The 20,820-nt window shown below is 47.1% G+C and overlaps 1 protein-coding gene across 3 annotated transcripts in view; it reads left to right on the top strand.

Moving 5' to 3' along the window:
• The window catches only part of adgrd1 (adhesion G protein-coupled receptor D1), a 210,079-nt gene extending 189,918 nt beyond the window's left edge, over nucleotides 1-20,161 (top strand). For all 3 annotated transcript variants that reach the window (XM_068006195.1, XM_068006194.1, XM_068006193.1), the window contains 4 exons: nucleotides 3,755-3,881; nucleotides 5,976-6,017; nucleotides 14,422-14,514; nucleotides 17,991-20,161. In XM_068006195.1, the coding sequence (XP_067862296.1) occupies nucleotides 3,755-3,881; nucleotides 5,976-6,017; nucleotides 14,422-14,514; nucleotides 17,991-18,086 (358 nt within the window). In that variant the 3' untranslated portion in view covers nucleotides 18,087-20,161. The remainder of the gene's footprint in view (nucleotides 1-3,754; nucleotides 3,882-5,975; nucleotides 6,018-14,421; nucleotides 14,515-17,990) is intronic.
• The last annotated feature ends 659 nt before the right edge of the window (nucleotides 20,162-20,820 follow it).

Here is a 20,820-nt window from a genome sequence, read left to right as displayed (position 1 = left end):
GCTGTAGATGCTGGGGGTCAATTGAAATTTTCAAGACTAGTATGGGGAATGGGCCTAAGTGAAAATCTCTTCTGGAGATCCAGCACAGGCATGATGGGCTGAATGGGGAAAGAATAAGGGAATGGAACTAAGTTGAGAGCTCTTTCAGAGAGCCAGGCCAGGTGAGACGGGCCAAATGGCCTCCTTCTGTGCTATAAAATTCTCTGGTTCCATTACTTACCCGAGCATTCCCTAAGTTGGCCATTTGAAAAACCGATAAATGTCAATGGGAAAATTATTCCACTAACGTAACCATTCGCTGTAGTAATAATCTTTGATTTTCAGCTCTTAAAGTCAACCATAAGTGCTCTGAGTTATTAGAGCTGCCATTATATGCTCAGCAACAGCAATTTTGAGGCGAATAACATAGATGCATTTAAGGGGAAGCTGGATAAACACATGAGGGAGAAAGGAATAGAAGGATATGCTGATAGGGTGAGATGGAGTAGGGAGGGAGGAGGCTCGTGTGGAGCATAAACACCGGGATAGACCAGTTGGGCCGAATGGCCTGTTTCTGTGCTGTAAATTCTATGTAATTCATATGTAATGGAAGATCAAAATGCATTCCTATTGGCTGATGCTGCGTTCCACTCCTCCAACTCAGTGGTCAATGTCTTCCCATTTCACAGTGTTGGAGGAGTATGTGACCGTCCACTCAGAGTCAGGTGGGAGTTGCCAATTAAGGAACGGATTGGAACGTCAGATCTGAACACTCTCATCAAATCCCTCCGTGACCTCGCCCCCTCCCTTTCTCTGTAACCTCCTCCAGCCCTACAACCCTCCGAGATCTCTGCGCTCCTCCAATTCTGGCTTCTTGCGCATCCCTGATTTTCATCGCTCCACCATTGGCGGCCGTGCATTCAGCTGCCTGGGCCCTAAGCTCTGGAATTCCCTCCCTAAACCTCTCCGCCTCTCTCTCCTCCTTTAAGACGCTCCTTAAAACCTCCCTCTTTGACCAAGCTTTTGGTCACCTGTCCTAATATCTCTTTATGTAGCTTGGAGTCAAATTTTGTTTGATAATCGTTCCTGTGAAGCACCTTGGGATGTTTTACTATGTTAAAGGCGCTATATAAATGCAAGTTGGTGTTATTTTTAGTTAATCACCTCACTGAATCTACCACTTTTGACCAGTTCCATTGGTGGTTGACTTAGAAGTGATTCTACTGCCGTAACCAGAGAGACTGGAAGAAGATTGGCACTAGTCCTGAGAGGCTGAGGATTTAAATACCTGCAATCATGCAGATTTGGAGATAATCAAAAAAAAAACTTGAATTTTTTTCAGATCCCATTTGTACTTGTACCTAATTTATTTCGAATTTCTTGTACCACAGTAATCAGTGATTTGATTACAGATGAAGAAATTATCATTTAATATCTAGATTTTCTTTAATGTGGGGTTCAGATCCAGGTCTTTGTACTTCCCAACTTTTGCTTGCATTTATTTTTATTTGGATCTCATTTATTATTTCTTTCCTTTCCTTTCCTTTTATTCTTTTTGCCAGTGCTCTTTGATAATTTTCACATGTTTCCTTGGTGAAATTTTTCAAATCTGTCTCGCTATTTCCAATTTCCTGCTCCATAGCCCGTGTCCAGCTCCTGACTCCCCTCACCCTCCATTGCCGGGTCTAAATGATTCCCAATTGCAGTTTTCACCTTCTTCACCAACAGTCTGGTTCCGAAAGCCAATCAAATGGAACCTGTCTCTGCTCAAGAAATTCAGTCATCATGGAAATTAGCCCAGTTATCATTACAAGTCTGTCAATGATGGTGGATACCAACATTGTTGGAGCCATGTCCTCAAATTGCCTCATGCATCTCAGTACCCCTCTGCCTTTCACTGCCTGGATTCCGGAGAGGGCATGAGGACGGAACTGGGCAGGATTGGTACAACCCAAATCCAAACTCATTACCTCACTAGGAATACAAAGTAAGAAACTTCAAAAAAAAACACAGCATGCAGAAAGGTACAGACACCATCCTTATCAGAATCAGCTGTCTGGAAGCATTTTTCATGTTTAGAAAGAAAGACCTGCATTTCTATAGCCCCTTTCACAACCTCAGGAGGTCCCAAAGCGCTTTACGGCCAGTGAAGTACGTTTTGAAGTGTAGTCACTGTTGTGATGTGGGAAACGCAGCAGCCAATTTGAGCACAGCAAGATCCCACAAACAGCAATGAGATAAATGATCAGATAATCTGTTTTTGTGGTGTTGGTTGAGGGATAAATATTGACCAGAAAACTGGGGGAGAACTCTTCAAAATAGTGCCATGGGATCTTTTACCGAGCAGACAGACAGGGCCTCAGTTTAATCTGAAAGATGACACCTCTGACAATGTAGCACTCTCTCAGTACTGCATTGGAGAGTTAGCCTGGATTATGGGCTCAAGTCTCTGGAGTGGGGCTCGAACCCATGACCTTCTAACTCAGAGATGAGAGTGCGAGTCACAGCAGTGGAATGGCAGTGATTGGATGCCACCTTAATAGTGCCTGTGATCCGTCATCACCACAAATCCCATAAAAGATGCACCACCTCAAATGACGGAAAGAACAGGAGCATTTGTGTTGCAGGAAAAGTGGATTGTATCAGAAGCAAACTAATGCAGCAGGGTGGAATTTGAACCTATTACTGATGTAAGTGCAGAGTCAGACAGGTGCAGCCAAAGATTAAAGTTGATCATTAAAGGCAGTCCTGAATGCTATTTGATTTCATAAATGAGATTGAATAGCTCACAAGCAACAGAATCACCGGTCCCAGCCCCCTCCCAGTTAGAATCACGGAATCTTACAGCATTGGACGAGGCCATTTGGCCCATTGTGCCTATACTCTCCCTCTCTCTCTCTCTCTCTCTCCCCCTCTGAAAGAGCTCTCCCCTCTGTCCCATTCCCCTGCCCTTCCTCCATTCGGCCCATCGCTCCTATGCCAGTTGTCTGAAACTCACTTCGATGGAGCTTAAAAGCGGGCGGCGTGTAAAACGGGCATCTGACCTGAACCCGCCCCGCTCTCATTGGGCGGCGTGGGTTAAGATTGGGGCCGTTGATGTCTCAGTATTCTGTATATAACAAAACTCTCAACGTATTTCTGAAGAATGTTTTTACAATAGCGCAGAGATCTTCATCCACTGTAGAAGGAACTTTGCTTTATATCGGGCCGCACTGCAACTCACCTGGGAGTGATTGATCTCAACGACCGGTGAGGAGGAGAAGACAACAACAACATCAACAACAACTTGCATCTACATCGCACCTCTAACTCAGTACCACGTCCCAAGACGCTTCACAGGAGCGATTATCAAACAAAAATTTGAACCCACACTGCCAAAACCAGGGTGGGTTGTGTTAAAGTTCTCCCCCTTGTGTATTTTTTTTTGTTAAAGACTTTGGTAGAGCTGCTCCTTTGAAACTGCTGCTCGTGTTGGTCACAGCACAGATCCTGTAAGAAAACAGCAAAGCCTTTCCCTCGGTATCAATGCCGCTAACTTTCATCCTCAGAACTCAGCACGTTCTGACGGCCGCTGGGACGGGGATGTAGCCTGGCTTCCTAGCAGAATGGATTTTTCTGACATGTGTCTGGTTGAAGAGTGACCCACCAATATCCTGATTTGAGGGCTTCACACTCCCGGACCTCCATTTGCCGAGAGAGAGAGAGAGAGAGAGAGAGGAGGAGCAAAATTGGTTCGCACGGTTTGTCATTTAAACTTCTTTGCTTTTCTTCGCAGGCTGACTGCGAAAGCAGTGGCTGTTCTACTTCCAATCTTGGGAATATCCTGGGCTTGTGGAGTGCTGGCCGTTAATAACTACGCCATAATGTTCCAGTACATGTTCGCGTTGTTCAACTCCTTACAGGTAACTGAAGCGAGATCTGGTAGCCTTTAATGGTGGACTTTAATGCTAAACATTTGTAACAAAACATTCTGGGCGAAAGATTATTCATTTTTTTTTTCTCTCTCTCTCTCGCTAATTCTTGTTGAACTTTGACTCTTACCTCATTAAAAAAAAAACAAAGTCCTTGCCTCTGTTCAACATGGTGAGGAATAGGAACAGGAGTAGGCCATTCAGCCCATCGAGCCTGTTCCGCCATTCAGTTAGATCCTGGCTGATCTGTATCTTAACTCCATTTACCTGTCTTGGTTCCAACAAAAATCTATCAATTTCAGTTTTGACCCCCAGCCTCAACAGCTTTTTTGGGAAGAGAGTTCCAGATTTCCACTGCCCTTTGTTTTTTTCCCATTGGTTCATGGGATGTGGGTGTTGCTGGCAAGGTCAGCACTTGTTGCCCATTCCTCATTGCCCTTGAGAAGGAGGTGGTGAGCTGCCTTCTTAGGCCATTTCAGAGGGCAATTAAGAATCAACCACATTGCTGTGGGTCTGGAGTTACATATAGGCCGGACGGTAGGTTTCCTTCCCTAAAGGGCATTGGTGAACCAGAAGGGTTTTTATGACAATCCAGTAGTTTTATGGCCACCATTACTGATACTAGTATTTTTATTCTAGGTTTTATTTTATTATTTGAATTTAAATTCCCCAGCTGCTATGGTAGGATTTGAACTCATAACCCCTGATTACTAGTCCAAGTAACATAACCACTGTGCTACCATACCCTTATTTGTGTGAAGAAATGCTTCCTGACATTACCCCATGAACACCCAGCTCTAATTTTAAGGTTATGCCCCTTTATTCTGGACTCCCCCACCAGAGGAAATAGTTTCTCTCTATCTACCCTATCAAATCCTTTAATCATCTTAAATGCTTCAATTAGATCACCCCTTAATCGTCTAAACTCAAGGGAATACAAGCCTAGTCTGTGCAACCTGTCCTCATAATTTAACCCTTTTAGCCCCAGTCTCGTTCTGGTGAATCTGCACTGCACCCCCTCCAAGGCCAATATAGCCTTCCTGAGGTGCGGTGCCCAGAACTGAATGTTGGTGCTAGGGAGTGAAACACATCCTTTCAGGCACCCAATGTCAGCATCAAACACTTTCAGGTCAGCTATAGCACAGCCAGATACACAGTAAAACTCCTTCAGCTTTCTACCCTGAACTGCTCTGAATTCTCTACCCCAGAGGGCTGTGGATGCTGAGTTGTTGAATATATTCAGATCGTCAGATTTTTGGACTCTAGGGGGAATCAAGGGATATGGGGATTGGGCGGGAAAGTGGAGTTGAGGTCGAAGAACAGCCATGATCTTATTGAATGGCGGAGCAGGCTCGAGGGGCCGTATGGCCTACTCCTGCTCCTATTTCTTATGTTGTTATTTTCTTAACTCTACCCCACCAATCAGCTTTACCCCCAATCTCACTCTACCTCACCAATCAGCTTTACCCCCAATCTCACTCTACCCCACCAATGTGCTTTACCCCCAATCTCACTCTACCTCACCAATCAGCTTTACCCCCAATCTCACTCTACCCCACCAATGTGCTTTACCCCCAATCTCACTCTACCTCACCAATCAGCTTTACCCCCAATCTCACTCTACCTCACCAATCAGCTTTACCCCCAATCTCACTCTACCTCACCAATATGCTTTAACCCCCATCTCACTTCACCCCCAATCGCTGAAGAGCTTCTCCATTCTCCATTCCCCGCACCAACCACCAGCCACCTACAAAAGGGCTGAGCATGCTTAGCATACGTAAGCAGCCGCCCCCCCCCGCCCTCCCAGCTTATTTCGGACGGGCGTGCTGTGCGCCCATTTATAGACCCACCTGAAAACCGCAACAGGTGGGCTGTGGGTGCCCAAGGGGAAGTCCGAGGTACCCTCTCTCCTCCCCCACCCCCCTCCAATTTTCTGTTGCCAACTGCCCTGGTTTCAGACAGTTGAAAATTATCCTCCCCTTACCCTCCCCCCACCTTGTCTTAAAGATTTGAGTGTAGCTCTTTATTTGGCAATGTAATTTATGTTTCTGATGAAAGGTTTTTTTTTTCCCTTCTCTTTAGGGGTTTTTCATCTTCCTCTTTCACTGTCTCCTGAATTCAGAGGTGAGTGATTGCAGGGAACTGTCCTTGTGCAGTGGAATACTGTTCTGTGCAAACCAAAAATTGTTCTAACGAGATTTCACATACAAAAGTTGCTTGTCACCCCAGACTCTGCAGGGAATAATAACACAGATCATTCCCAGCAATGTATCAACAATGACAACAGCTTGCATTTATATAGCACCTTTAACATAGTAAGACGTCCCAAGGCGCTTCACAGGAGCGATTATCAGACAAAAATTGACACCGAGCCACATAAGGAGACATTAGGACAGGGAGAAATAGGTTTTAAGGAGTGTTTTAAAGGAGGAGAGAGAGGCGGAGAGGTTTAGGGAGGGAATTCCAGAGCTTAGGGCCCAGGCAGCTGAAGGCACGGCCGCCAATGGTGGGGCGATGAAAATTGTGGATGCGCAAGAGGCCAGAATTGGAGGAGCGCAGAGATCTCGGAGGGTTGTAGGGCTGGAGGAGGTTACAGGGATAGGGAGGCCATGGCGGGATTTGAACACGAGGATGACAATTTTAAAATCAGGATTGCATATGTGTGGATTTGACTGAATATCTTATAGTGCCAGCCTATGGGTGGCACGGAATGGTGAGACGTGGTTTCCTGACCCTGGTGCCCACTGATTCGATGCCATCGGGAGGTGTCGAGAAAATGACGAGAGTATCTCACGGGAGGGATGGAGGGAGAGGGTGTGTCATCTTGCATGGTCAACCTCTCATCCAATCAGCTGTGTGGGGACGGTGAGGGGCAGGAAGAGGAGAAGAAAGGGAATTAAGGCCTAATAAATGTAACATTTTTAGAGCTTTTCATAAGAAACAACTGGCATTTATATAACTTCTTTCACATCCACGTTGTTGACAATGCAGCACTCCCTCAGTACTGCACCGCAATGTTGGCTTGGATTATGTTCCCAAATCCTGACCCCATGACCTTCTGACTCAGAGGCAAGAGGGCTACTAATTGAGCCAAACTGGCCTCTTATAGTACAGCAGCTTTCAAGAGAGCAAGACGCTCCTCCCCTCCCCTCCTGAAATTTCTGGGCCTCAGAGTGTTGGAAACCTGACTTAAATCTGTAGGGGCGGGGGAGGGTAGAATTGGGCCAAGGACTTGGTTCTGATGGCTCTCCGCCAATTTTTATTAAGTTGGGAAATTCCGATGCGGGGGTGGGGGAGGGGTGGGTGGAGCGTTTCATGCTCCTACCCATTTGACTTTGACGTCAGCCAATGATGGGGGGCTGTCAGAATAACATCTCCCTGCCAGAAATCTTGTCAGTTCCTCCTTTATTAAGAAAGAAAAGAGGAACGTGCATTTCTATAGCACCTTTCACAATCTCAGGATGTCCCAAAATGCTTTACAGCCAATTAAGTACTTTTTGAAGTGCAGTCACTGTTGTGATGTAGGAAACGCAGCAGCCAATCTGCACACAGCAAGATCCCACAAACAGCAATGTGATAATGACCAGACAATCTGTTTTAGTGATGTTGGTTGAGGGATAAATATTGGCCCAGGACATTGGGGAGAACTCCTCTGCACTTCTTCCAAATAGTGATGTGGGATCTTTTACATCCACCTGAGGGGGCAGACAGGACCTTAGTTTAATGTCTCCGACAGTGCAGCACTCCCTGGGTTGGCCTAGATTTTGTGCTTAAGTGTCCTGGAGTGGGACTTGAACCCACAACCTTCTGACCTAGAGGTGAGAGTGCTGCCCACTGAGCCACGGTTGATACCAGAGTATAATAGTGTCCTACGTTAATGAACAACTGAAAAGAAACACTTGCACTTTGCCACGAATTGAAACCACTTATATTAAGATGAACGAGAAATGTGAATGAGTTCATTTAGTGTGCAATCTTGGAGGCATATTTTATTAGTTATCTAATATATGAGATCCTAGGTTTTAGAAATAGAGGCATAGGGAACAAAAGCAAGGAAGTTATGATGAACCTTTATAAAACACTGGTTCGGCCACAACTGGAGTATTGTGTCCAGTTCTGGGCACCGCACTTTAGGAAGGATGTGAAGGCCTTAGAGAGGGCGCAGAAAAGATTTACCAGAATGGTTCCAGGGATGAGGGACTTCAGTTACGTGGATAGACTGGAGAAGCTGGGGTTGTTCTCCTTACAACAGAGAAGGTTGAGAGGAGATTTGATCGAGGTATTCAAAATCATGAAAGGTCTAGGCAGAGTAGATAGAGAGAAACTGTTCCCATTGGCGGAAGGGTCAAGAACCAGAGGACAAAGATTTAAGGTGATTGGCAAAAGAACCTAGGGCGACATGAGGAAAAACTTTTTTACACAGCGAGTAGTTATGATCTGGAATGCACTGCCCGAGGGAGTGGTGGAGGCAGATTCAATCGTGGCCTTCGAAAGGGAATTCAACAGGTACTTGAAGGGAAAAAATTGTAGGGCTATGGAGAAAGGGCGGGGAAATGGCACTAGCTGGATTGCTGTTGCAGAGAGCCAGCATGGGCTTGACGGGCTGAATGGCCTCCTTCTGTGCTGTAACCTTTCAATGATTCTATATGACGTGACAAGCTTTTTGTATCCTATGGATTGGACCACACTCTGAACAGTATGTTGTTCTAGGCACTGGAACACATCAGGTAGAATTCACTCCACAAACTTTCATTTATTCGTGATAAAAAATATTGGAGATGGGGAGAAAAAGACTGTTTCACTAACAGTCAAAATTAATCCATGTAAGGAGTCGCACAACACCAGGTTACAGTCCAACAGCTTTATTTGAAATCACAAGCTTTCGGAGCTTTGCTCCTTCGTCAGGTGAAGTCCACCCCAGTCCACCCCAGTCCACCACCGGCATCTCCACATCAAAATTAATCCAATTTGTTAACATAGAGTCTATTCCCTTTTTGATTGGTCGTAGGAAGGCGGGGCACCTAGAGGATGGACCAATGGTGGAAGTGTGGGGGCGGGGTAGATTGCAGCAGGGGGTCATGTGATGAAACCTCCAGGAAAAACCCAATCAGAGTTGGCAACCCCTGGGGCCTGTTTAAACATGGGCATTAGTGGCATCCAGGTTACTGCAGTGCTTATGTTGGCCTGTTAACCAAAGTTAGATTAACAATCTGACATCCCATCACACTGGGAACTCAAAAGTGAAGCCCCCAGCAGCTGGTGATTTCAAACACTGATGGTGATCCTGATCCTGATCCTGACCCTGACCCTGATCCTGATCCTGATCCTGACCCTGACCCTGAGCCTGACACTGGCCCTGACCCCCAATCCTGATGTTGAACCTGACCCTGATCCTGATGCCCTAACCCGCTGACCCTGACCTCCTGATGCTGACCCTGACCCGCTGACTCCCTGACCCCCTGACCCTGACACTGACTCTGATCCACTGACCCTGACCCTCTCACCCGCTGACCTTCTGATGCTGATGCTGATGCTGACCTGCTGACCCTGACCCTGGACACTGAGCCTGACCCCTGACCCCTGACACTGACACTGACCCTGGCCCTATCGTAAATAGGGTCTCCAAGTGACCTTGAGATTAACTTGCTCTCAGTTTTCTGTGAGCTGGGGAGTTCTCCCTGGTGTCCTGGGCCAACATTTATTCCTCAACCAATCCCCAAAAAAAACAGATTATCTGGTCATTTATCGCTTTGCCGTTTGTGGGATCTTGCTGTGCGCAAATTGGCTGCTGCATTTCCTACATTACAACAGTGACTACACTTCAGTAAAGTATTTATTTGGCTGTAAAACGCTTTGGGTCGTCCTGAGGCAGTGAAAGGCGTGGTAGAAATGCAATTTTTTTCTTTCTTTCTTTAAATGCGCCCTCAGCCGCGATGATCTCCCAATCCGAACATTTGTCTTTTTAACTTGGCCTCCTGCTTGAAATCAAATACATGAGCCTGAGCCGAGCTCATCCGTTTTGGTCACAGCCGATTGAGTTCAGTTTTTTTGCGTTGTGATGGAAGGAAGATGAAGTACGCGGCTATCATTTGAGACTGGTTTAATTTAAAAGTAGGGCAATATATTATGAAGGAGAGAAAATACATAAACCACTGGAATGAAACATTATAATTGCCTGACATAGAGCTGTGCAAATTGGGCCGTTCAGTCAAGAGGCCTCATTTTGATTTGAACTGTATCCTCCGCACCATCTGCTACCCATTGCTCTCAATTCCAGCTAATTAATTAGTTATTAATATAATAGCGTAGGAAAGAGCCGATCGATTACCGTAATGGGAAATAGGAAACTGAGCGATTTGAGCCAGTCTAATTATTTTACGTGAACCGAACATGTGGCAAACTCTGCCCAGTGGAATCGAGGCGTTGGTGCCCTGGAGACGGCAGGGTCGAACTTACCACCTCACTCCTGTGGCCGTCCCCATTTTGTCGGGGTCACAGGGGTCCCGGCGGCCTGAAGTGGGCGCACGGCTAATTTAGCTCTTTAAACCGGGGTCCTGTGACTTCAATTGGACAGAGCTATTTTCGAACTCAATTGGGCGATAAAGTGTTACCTTCAGACTGTATTTCTGCTTCAAGTCTCTTTTACACTGGGTTTGTTTTTTCTGTACCCGGGATGTGGGCATCGTCGACAAGGCCCATCCCTAGGTGCCCTGAGAGGCTGGCGGTAGGACCTCCTTCGTTTGGTTTACACTGGGGTCCGTTTAGTTCATGGTCTGGGGGACCAGTGCCTGCATGCTGGCATTCCCGACATTTACATTACTAAACCCAGCTTCCTTATCCAGGTTACAAAATTGTCGAGTCAGCTTTTCATGGGAGGGTTTCGATTCTGCTGCTCAGACGAGGGAGTTGGATTTGGTCGCACATCCTGGAGAGTCGGCCTACCGAAAGCAAACGTGACAAGTGCCAATAGTTTTTCCTGCAGAGATACTTCTGATTTAAGATCCCTTTAAACATTACATTAAACATGATCTAAGTGCTGTCTAATAGGATTCTAAAGGGACTAAATAATGTAAACCATGGCAAGCTGTTTCACCCTTGTCCTGGGCAGTAGAACCAGAGGGCACGGCCTGTGCTTGACGGGGGGTCAATTCAAAACTAATCTGGTGAAACAATATTTCAGTGAGTGAGATGGTGGAAACAGTTAGTGTTGATTCACTCAAATGCAAATGAGATAGATTTCTTTCGCAAAATAACATTCTGGGAAACAGTATATTGAGACATGACGTGCGGTGAGTGGTAACAGGCTCGGGAGGAACAGGTGACTTTGGACCTGTGGTTCCCAAAGCTCTCCCCCACTGGGGGTTTTCCTCACCTCCTGTCTGGGTCTGTTGGAGACTCATTGATCGAGATTGATTGCTCTGATTAGTCAACAACTCCATTATCGTTGTATCATGTGATTACCAGGATGGTAGACGGTGAACTAGATGGAACTTGGTCTTTTTTGCGCTAACAATTCCTGTGTACTTAGTTATTTGGTGCCCAGATTGAGTTGTTTCAGACTGAAAAATGACAGTTGTATGTCACACCGTGCATATACAGCAACTGACAGCATATTGACCGGAGTTCCCTCTTGTCTAAGAATTTGAGACCAGCGCAATCTAATGGGACCCATTTAATGCTTGTTTTAATGGTACCCCGAGCCAGAACTTGTGCCTCGTCTATCACTGAGGTGATCACCAAAGACACATTTGCTGTTGTCAATACTGTCGCTACCCCTCATGTATTTATTTATTTTTAATTCATTTTTGGGATGTGGGCACCACTGGTAAGGCTGACATTTATTGCCCGTCCCTAGCTGCCCCTTGAGAAGGTGGTGATGGGCCTTCTTCTTGAACCACTGCAGTCCGTGTGGCGAGGGTGCTCCCACAGTGCTGTTAGGTCAGGAGTTCCAGGATTTTGACCCGGCGATGATGAAGGAATGGCCGATATGTCCAAGTGAGGATGATGTGTGTGACTCGGAGGAGAACTTGGAGGTGGTGCTCCCACGCACCTGCTGCCCTTGTCCTTCTAGGTGGTGGAGGTCGTGGGTTTGGGTGGTGCTGTCGCAGGACACATTATTTTTAGTAGGCTACATGAAATTTCAGAGAGGCCCACCTTGCTGTTCAGTACATGACTCTGGATTTCTCTGAAGTTCAACAGTTTAAAACACTACACGAGCGAGCGCTGTGTGACTTCTGCCTGACTCTACAGGGGACCTCAACATCAAAGACATCAAAGGTCCTGAGGGAGCTGGGAGGCCGGGCTAGAGATCATGAGATTAGAAGGTGTGACCTTTTACACAAGGACACCTGCTGCAGATCAAAGCGTTTTGTTTTATGGATTTATGGACTTGTGCCTTTTTATTCAGCTTGCATGGCTGTAGATTTGTCGGGTGAACTGGACTTTCTTCCCCTCAGGCTTCTGCTGCAATTGGGCCCAAACCAGAACCCAACAAGTTTGGGTTGCCAACCCTCCAGGATTGCCCTGGAATCTCCAGGAGTTGAATATTAATTTCCAGGACACTGGTGTGAACAAAAACCAGCGAGAAAAATCATAGGGGCACTAAAAAAAAAGTGTTTTTTTCATTTTCTTTGAACGCTTTTGTTTATTAGTTACAGAAAAATTGGAGATGGGGAAAAAAAGGCTATTTGACTGACAGTCAAGAATCATCCAATTGGTTAAGGAAGAGTCTTTTTCGCTTTCCAATTGGCCGTGAGAAGGCGAGGCGTTGTGAGAATTGACGTGTCGGGTGACCAATGGCGGGAGTGTGGGGGTGGGGCCCCGTGAGGATGGACGTGTCGGCTGACCAATGGCGTGAGTGTAGAGGCAGGGCCCCGCCAGGATGGGCGTACCAGGTGACCAATTGCACGAGTGTGGAGGCGGGGCCCCGTGAGGATGGACGTGTCGGGTGACCAATGGCGGGAGTGTGGAGGCGGGGCCCCATGAGGATGGACGTGTCGGGTGACCAATGGCGGGAGTGTGGGGGTGGGGCCCCGCGAAGATGGACGTGTCGGGTGACCAACGATGGGAGTGTGGGGGCGGGGAAGTTGGAGGCGGGAGGTCATGTGATGGAAGCTCCAGTAATACGTCCAACCAGAGTTGGCAACCCTAAAACAAGTCTGTTGGAAACTTTCCTGAAATCTTTAATGTTTAGCGGGGTAATTATCAGACTTTGCAGTAAAGCAGGGCCTCAGCTCTCAGCATTGCCTGTCGTAAACCCGGGCCATTTGGCCCAACCAGTCCGTGTCAGTGTTTACCCTTCATGCGGGAAAATAGTCCCTGTCATGTTTAACCGCCCTCTTCCCACATCCCTTGTCAAACATCGGCATGCATTGTGCACAATTTTCTGATCATTGATTTAAATATTCACACTCGGGTGAATTTCCAACATCTGCTGCAGACGGGGCCTCAGTTTAATGTCTCATCAGAAAGACGGCATCTCTGACAGTGCAGCACTCCCTCAGTACTGACCCTCCGACAGTGCAGCGCTCCCTCAGTACTGACCCTCCGACAGTGCGGCACTCCCTCAGTGCTGACCCTCCGACAGTGCAGCGCTCCCTCAGTGCTGACCCTCCGACGGGGCAGCACTCCCTCAGTACTGACCCTCCGACAGTGCAGCGCTCCCTCAGTACCGACCCTCCGACAGTGCGGCGCTCCCTCAGTACCGACCCTCCGACAGTGCGGCGCTCCCTCAGTACCGACCCTCCGACAGTGCGGCGCTCCCTCAGTACTGACCCTCCGACAGTGCAGCGCTCCCTCAGTACTGCACTGGGAGGAGTGTCAGCCTAGATTATGTGCTCAAGTCTCTGATGTGGGGTTTGAAGCCATAAGCTTCTGAGGCAAGTGTTCTACCATTAAATCAAGGATGACATTTCAAACCTACAAAGAACTGAGCTAAGGACTGATTGTAACTGTAAAGTGGTTAGTGAGGCAGTTACCTTGAGCTGAAGAAGCTCTTCTTAAATTACAGATAGCAGGTGAGCTTTGATAGTTCCTCGGGTAAGTTGGAGCTGGAACTGGATACCAGAAGGCAATTGGACTGGAATGACTTCACCTTGCTGCCACTACCAACGTGTTCAAAGACCAGTCATTGGATTAGCCTGGAGCAGATACCTCCAGTCCAAATCCAACCAAAGAAGCCTGAATCCACTTCGATCTCAATCTCACTGGTCCTACTTGGTATTAAAGAGACAACACCTGAGAGGCAGCACCTCCAAAATCGAGTGAAATTATTAGCAGACGAGTGGGATTGCATTCGAATTCCAATCATCTCATGTACATCTTTGAAATGGAGTAAATGGGAAAACAGTGTTTTGTGCAGTGGTTTTGTGCTTGGAATGTAATGATGCGATTTGGCAGTTTCCTGCAATCGGTTTTGAAGGCTTTGATAGTTAGCAGGATTATTACTGCAGGCAGCTACCTGGATAGTCCTGTGTCTGTTCCATCCTGCCTGTCCTAATGTCTTGTTTTTTAAAAAAAATCTTTTTAGGTCAGAGCTGCTTTTAAACACAAAACCAAGGTTTGGTCCCTCAACAGTAGCTCCATGCGCAACATCAATGTGAAACCTTTCAACTCGGACATTGTAAGTATGACCCCCTTGCCTTGGAACTGCAGGTAGACGTCGGGATTACTTTAAACTGGGGCACCTGCCGAATCCCCATCAACCTCGGTTTTGAAATTGAAGCAAAAAGGGATCAGGCTATTTTGGTTTGGTTTACAGCTGGAGAAAGAATCACTGCCCCAGTGTAAAAATCAGTCAAAGGAGATGATTTTTCAAGAGGCAACATTGTGAAAGACCCTCTTAACATCAGTGTCACTCAATTGGGCTTCAAAGGCACAACCTTTCAAAATAATTTCGCCTGTTTTCTTTTCTGATTTCTCTCCCCTCCCAACATCTTAGCCTCTGACTTCATATTGAGATAGGAGATGGTCTAACAGTCAATTCGTCTGGTTTGTGTTTGCCAAGGGTGGAGAAACAGCTGTTCACTTTGCTCTCACTAAAGGTTGAGTGAGGCTTCCAGTCTGCAGCCACTCGGCTAAGAGCTGAGGGAGCTGGGAAACTTTGGGAACTGCCTCCTGACTCTGTAACGTGTGCTGCCTCGCAGAACCGTTTGTTCATTGAAGGAGTGGCACCTTGTCTGACGCCGATCTTCCGGAGGGAAGGGCTATTGATTCTGTCAATAATGGTACTCTGTGGAAAGGGACATAGGACCAAGAGCAGCCCATTCAGCCCCTCGAGCCTGCTCCGCCATTCAGTTGGACCATGGCTGATCTGTACCTCAACCTCATCTCCCTGCCTTAGCTCCATATCCCTTAATCCCCTAACCCAACAAAAATCTACCAATCTCAGTTTTGACATTTTCAATTGACCCCCGGCCTCAACAGCTTTTTGGGGAAGAGAGTTCCAGATTTGTGTGAAGAAGTGTTTCCTGACATCACCCCTGAACGGCCTAGCTCTAATTTTAAGGTTATTCCCCCTTGTTCTGGACTCCCCCCACCAGAGGGAAATAGTTTCTCTCTATCGACCCTATCAAATCCTTTAATCATCTTAAACACCTCAATTAGATAAGCCCTTAATCTTCTATACTCGAGGGAATACAAGCCTAATCTGTGTCTCCTTAACGTAGTAAAACATCCCAAGGCGCTTCACAGGAGTGTTATTGGACAAAGTATGACACCAAGCCAAATAAGGATATATTAGGACAGCTGACCAAAAGCTTGGTCAAAGAGGAAGGTTTTAAGGAGCGTCTTAAAGGAGGAGAGAGAGGTAGAGAGGCGGAGAGGTTTAGAGAGGGAATTCCAGACTTTAGGACCTTGGTAACCGAAGGCACGACCGTCAAGAGACCAGAATTGGAGGAGTGCAGCAATCTCAGAGGGTTATATCCAATTCCCTTTTGAAAGTTATTATTGAATCTGCTTCCACTGCCCTTTCAGGCAGCGCATTCCAGATCAGAACAATTCACTGAGTAAAAAATTATTCTCCTGGTTCTTTTTTGCCAATTATCTTAAATCTGTGTCCTCTGGTTACTGACCCTCCTGCCACTGGAAACAGTTTATCCCCATCAAAACCCTTCATTATTTTGAACGCCTCTATTAAATCTCCCCTTAACCTTCTCTGCTCTAAGGAGAACAATCCCAGCTTCTCCAGTCTCGCCACGTAACTGAAGTCCCTCATCCCTGGTACCGTTCTAGTAAATCTCCTCTGCACCCTGTCCAAGGCCTTAGCATCCTTCCTAAAGTGTGGTGCCCAGAATTGGACGCAATTCTCCAGCTGAGACCTAACCAGTGTTTTGTAAAGGTTTAGGACTTGACAAGGTTTATCTCATCTGCCTCACCCATCGACCTTCCCAATATTTCTCAAGTGTTAATTATCTTTATTAATATTAGAATGGCTCTGCCAACAAAATTCACTCGGCTTTTAAAGCAAGCTGCCTCGATCCATGAGTGCATTAAAGGGGAATAATGCTGGCTTAAATGTTAAGTGTTGAGATAAATTATTCCTCAACCTAGTTTCTAGTCAAAGCCCCTCAGTCTGCTGATAACCAAACAGATAAGTTACCACATTCCGTATTGTCAGAGCAAACCTTTCTGGAGCCCTGCCCTCAGTGGGAGATTTATACATCTCAAGAGTAAGTGGAAATAGCACAGTCTATCCCCGTTAGGGAGCTGACAGCCTTTGATACCTCTGCATGGTCGATGTACGGGAAATCTAGACATTATAATTTGTCAATTATCCACCTATCAATAAAAGGAGTTGATTTTCCTCTGGTTGGGGAATCCAGAACGAGGGGGCATAATCTCAAAAATTAGAGCTAGTCCATTCATAGTGAAATGAGGAATCACTTTTCCACACAAAAGGTAGTGGAAATCTGGAACTCCTTCCCCCAAAAAGCTGTGGATGCTGGGGGGTCAATTGAAACTTTCAAGACTGAGATCGATAGAGTTTTGTTGGGTAAGGGTATCGAGGGATATGGATTTTTTAAAAATGTATTCGTTCACGGGATGTGGGCGTCGCTGGTGAGGCCGGCATTTATTGCCCATCCCTAATTGCCCTTGAGAAGGTGGTGGTGAGCCGCCTTCTTGAACCGCTGCAGTCCGTGTGGTGAAGGTTCTCCCACAGTGCTGTCAGGAAGGGAGTTCCAGGATTTTGAAGGCAGGAAAATGGAATTGAGGTGCAGATCAGCCATGGTCGAATTGAATGGTGGAACAGGCTGGAGGGGCTGAATGGCCTAGTCCTGCTCCTATCAGTTTTGCATCTGTCAGCGGGCTTTTGTTTACATTAAAAAGTCCTTATCTCACTGGGAGGGGGCGGATTGTTTTATGTCAAAGTATGAATTTATTTGCGACAGTTACAGAAAACCCCACAGCAGGTCGAACAACAACAACTTGCATTTATATATCGCCTATCACAGAGCAAAACGTCCCAAGTTGCTTCACAGGAGCGATTATCAAACAATATTTGACACCGAGCCACATAAGGAGATATTAGGACAGGTGACCAAAAGCTTGCTCAAAGAAATAGGTTTTAAGGAGCGTCTTAAAGGAGGAGAGAGAGGGGGAGAGGTTTAGGGAGGGAATTCCAGAGCTTAGAGCCCCAGGCAGCTGAAGGCACGGCCGCCAATGGTGGAGCGATTAAAATTGGGTCTGCGCAAGAGGCCAGAATTGGAAGAGCGCAGAGATCTCGGAGGGTTGTAGGGCTGGAGGAGGTTACAGAGATAGAGAGGGGCGAGGCCATGGAGGGATTTGAAAACAAGGATGGGAATTTTAAATTTGAGGCGTTCCCGGACCAGGAGCCAATGCAGATCAGCGAGCACAGGGGGTGATGGGTGAACGGGACTTGGTGCGAGTTAGGATACGGGCAGCAGAGTTTTGGATGAGCTCATGTTTATGGAGGGGGTGGACAAGGGGCCAGAGTTCTCGGAGGGTGGAAGGGCTGGAGGAGGCGACAGAGACAGGGATAACAGGTGAAAGAGAAACAAAAAAAGGCAGCTTCAATGCCTTGGGCCTGATCCTCCCTCGAGACTGAAGTTCCTTTTCCCTTCAATCTTCTCCCCGCAGATGAATGGAAATCGAGGTGTCACCACCCCGACAAAGCTAAACACTTGGGACAAGAGCACGCTGTCTGGCCATCGCATGGACCTGTCAGCAGTGTGACCTCGAGATCCTGCTTCTGGCCATCGACCCGCGGCCCCGACACCATGCTTTTCTACAAAAGCTAACAACACCAAAACAAGCCAGGCATAAGCAGGAAAGAAAAAAACTGTTTACTTATCTTTTTTTCCAAAAAAAAAAGGAAAAACACACATTTGAGGTATTTATTACTGGGTTAGTGTCTGTCTGTCTTGAAGGTGAAACTCATTACAGGGAATTAGGATTAACTTCACAACGTTAGTCAAGTCTTAAAGCCGTGTCCCTGATGGGGAAGCTCTGTGAAGCCTGCATTCTGTGTTTAACGCGACTGTGTATCTTCCTACCCTTTTTTGTGTAGGGGATTGTTTTGAGTTCTCAGATAATTATGACAAGCATGTGTAAAGGTGTACTGTAATTTTAAGCTAAATACATTGATTGTTAAGTAATGAAGGTTCTTCCTTCGGATATGGGAGCATGTGTGGGAGTTAATTGGAAAAATTAAAAATATGTTCAGGGGAATTATATATATAGATCTGTCGTGACACAAGTCAGAGACTGAAGTAATTTTTTTCTGTATCTCTCTCTTTATGATATCTGGAGTTTTTCTGTGTTAAGGGGCGAACTTGTCTCAGTGGAAAGTTCCCATCTTCCTGTCCCTTCCTGCCCAAGTTTGTAAAATCTCCCCCCTTGGATTTTAAAATCCATTGGATTGAGAGGCCCCGGATTATTGGAACAGCTGGTATTCCTCTCTCTGTGGCTTCTTTAACACTGTCACTGGGACTCCCTGATGGCTCGGTGAGTTTAGCCAGAGCAGGGACGGTCACGTGTCCGCTCCCCTGTCTGTAGTGAATGAGCCAATCTCGGCCAGGCTGATGTTGGGCTTCCACAACTGGCCCTCGGTGCCCGCCTGTGATTTGACCCCTGTTCCAGGCCCTGGGTGCTGTTCAGTAGCCCCTACTGGGTGACAGGAGAGTCACAGCGGGGGGCGGGGGCGGTAACAGGATTATTATAGGGTACGGTAGCGTAGTGGTTATGTTACTGGGCTAGTAATCCAGAGGCCTGGACTAAAATCCAGAGTCAAGAGTTCAAATCCCGCCACGGCGGCTGGCGAATTTAAATTCAATTAATTAAATAAAAAATCTGGAATTAAAATACTAGCATCAGTAATGATAGCCATGAAACTACCGGATTGTCGTAAAAACCCATCTGGTTCACTAATGTCCTTTAGGGAAGGAAACCTGCCGTCCTTACCCGGTCTGGCCTATATGTGACTCCAGACCCACAGCAATGTGGTTGATTCTTAATTGCCCTCTTAGGGATGGGCAATAAATGCCGGCCTTGCCAGCGACGCCCACATCCCGTGAACGAATAAAAAAAAAAATTGTCCGCAACTGTGATTCCGCCTGCCTCCCATAGTCAAATACCCATCCGGCATTTGGTGGTTGGGGGAGGCGGAGGCGGAGGGGTGGGTTTTAACCGCTTGGTTTCTGTGAGTTTCCCGTCCGATTTTAACCGTCGAACCCCATTAACATGCCTCTGATACACTTCCTGTTTGGAGGGGGGAGTTGGGGGGAGCACTGAGGGAGGGAGTGAGATGTCAATCTCCAGAAAACCCCTTTGGCCGTGCGCCAGCACTAACGGTAAGTGTTGGGGAAGGGGATTCGGGGGCGTCTCACAGCAGGGATGGGATTGGGCTGGGTGGGGGGTGTAGTTCACCGGGAAGTGGTTAAAATCCACAATCCCCCTGCCTTGCTATCCAGGCTCACTCATGACTAATGACCACATGGTCTGGGTATCGCAGGACGAGCAACGAGGAGAAACACAGAAGAGAAATCGCTCCTTTTTTTTTTGTTAAACTTGCTTTTCCTGCTTTTGTTGGGAATCGTTCCCTCGCTGGACATGTTGATGTTGCAGTCCTGCTTCGACCAGTTATCCTACTCTGATGGATGGTGAATTTGTTAATCTTCCTTTATAGAATCCGTACTGTTATGTAATGAAAAAGCTATGATGTTGGAGAGTGCTTAGCGGACCTAGCGTAGAGCATCTGTGGCTGATGAATAAATACCTGTCATAGACGTGAATGAGGTACTTGCTTCTCACACGCTGTGTTATGGTCTGGTTATTTTGTGTCGCTTTAAATGAGAGCTCGAGATGGTGTGTGTATCTGAGCGAGAGAGAGAGATCCTGCAGAAAGACGACTCGTGAGCCAGATAATAAAACCTTCTCCGTAAACAATAACAATTCCATTTGTGGTCACATTCGATCATTGTAAACATTTACTGGCCGAGGAGTTTGGTCTCACCGCCTGTTTTTCAGGCACTAACCGGCCGATTAAGGTCCCAATATGGCGGGCAGGAAACCCGCACACAGTTCCGGCCAGAAACCCGCTGCCCACCATATTGGTGAAGGTTGTTGCACTGGCGTCAGGAATGCCCGTCGGGAACATTTAAAGGGAGGGGAATAATCTATTCAAGTTAGTGTCCCGTGCTTCTCGCAGGACCTGATTACCATTTTTGATCCCCCCCCCCCGAGCTTCACTCATGTATATCGCGTGCTGCCCGAGTGCAGTGTTTCCCTGTCCCAGCCCCCCCCTCCCCCAGCTCTTCTCACCCACTGCCTCCCACCCCCTGCTCCTCCTCCCGCAGCTTCCCCCTCTCTCCCCACCCCCTGCCACCTTGTCTCTCCTCCCCTGCTCAAGCTGCCCCCTGCTCCCTCTCCCCCCGCCCCCCGCTCCCCCTCCCTGCCCCCTGCTCCCCCT

Source organism: Heptranchias perlo, chromosome 25, assembly GCF_035084215.1.
Source record: "Heptranchias perlo isolate sHepPer1 chromosome 25, sHepPer1.hap1, whole genome shotgun sequence".
NCBI classification, from domain to species: Eukaryota; Metazoa; Chordata; class Chondrichthyes; order Hexanchiformes; family Hexanchidae; genus Heptranchias; species Heptranchias perlo.
This window is presented reverse-complemented; position numbering and strand designations above follow the sequence as displayed.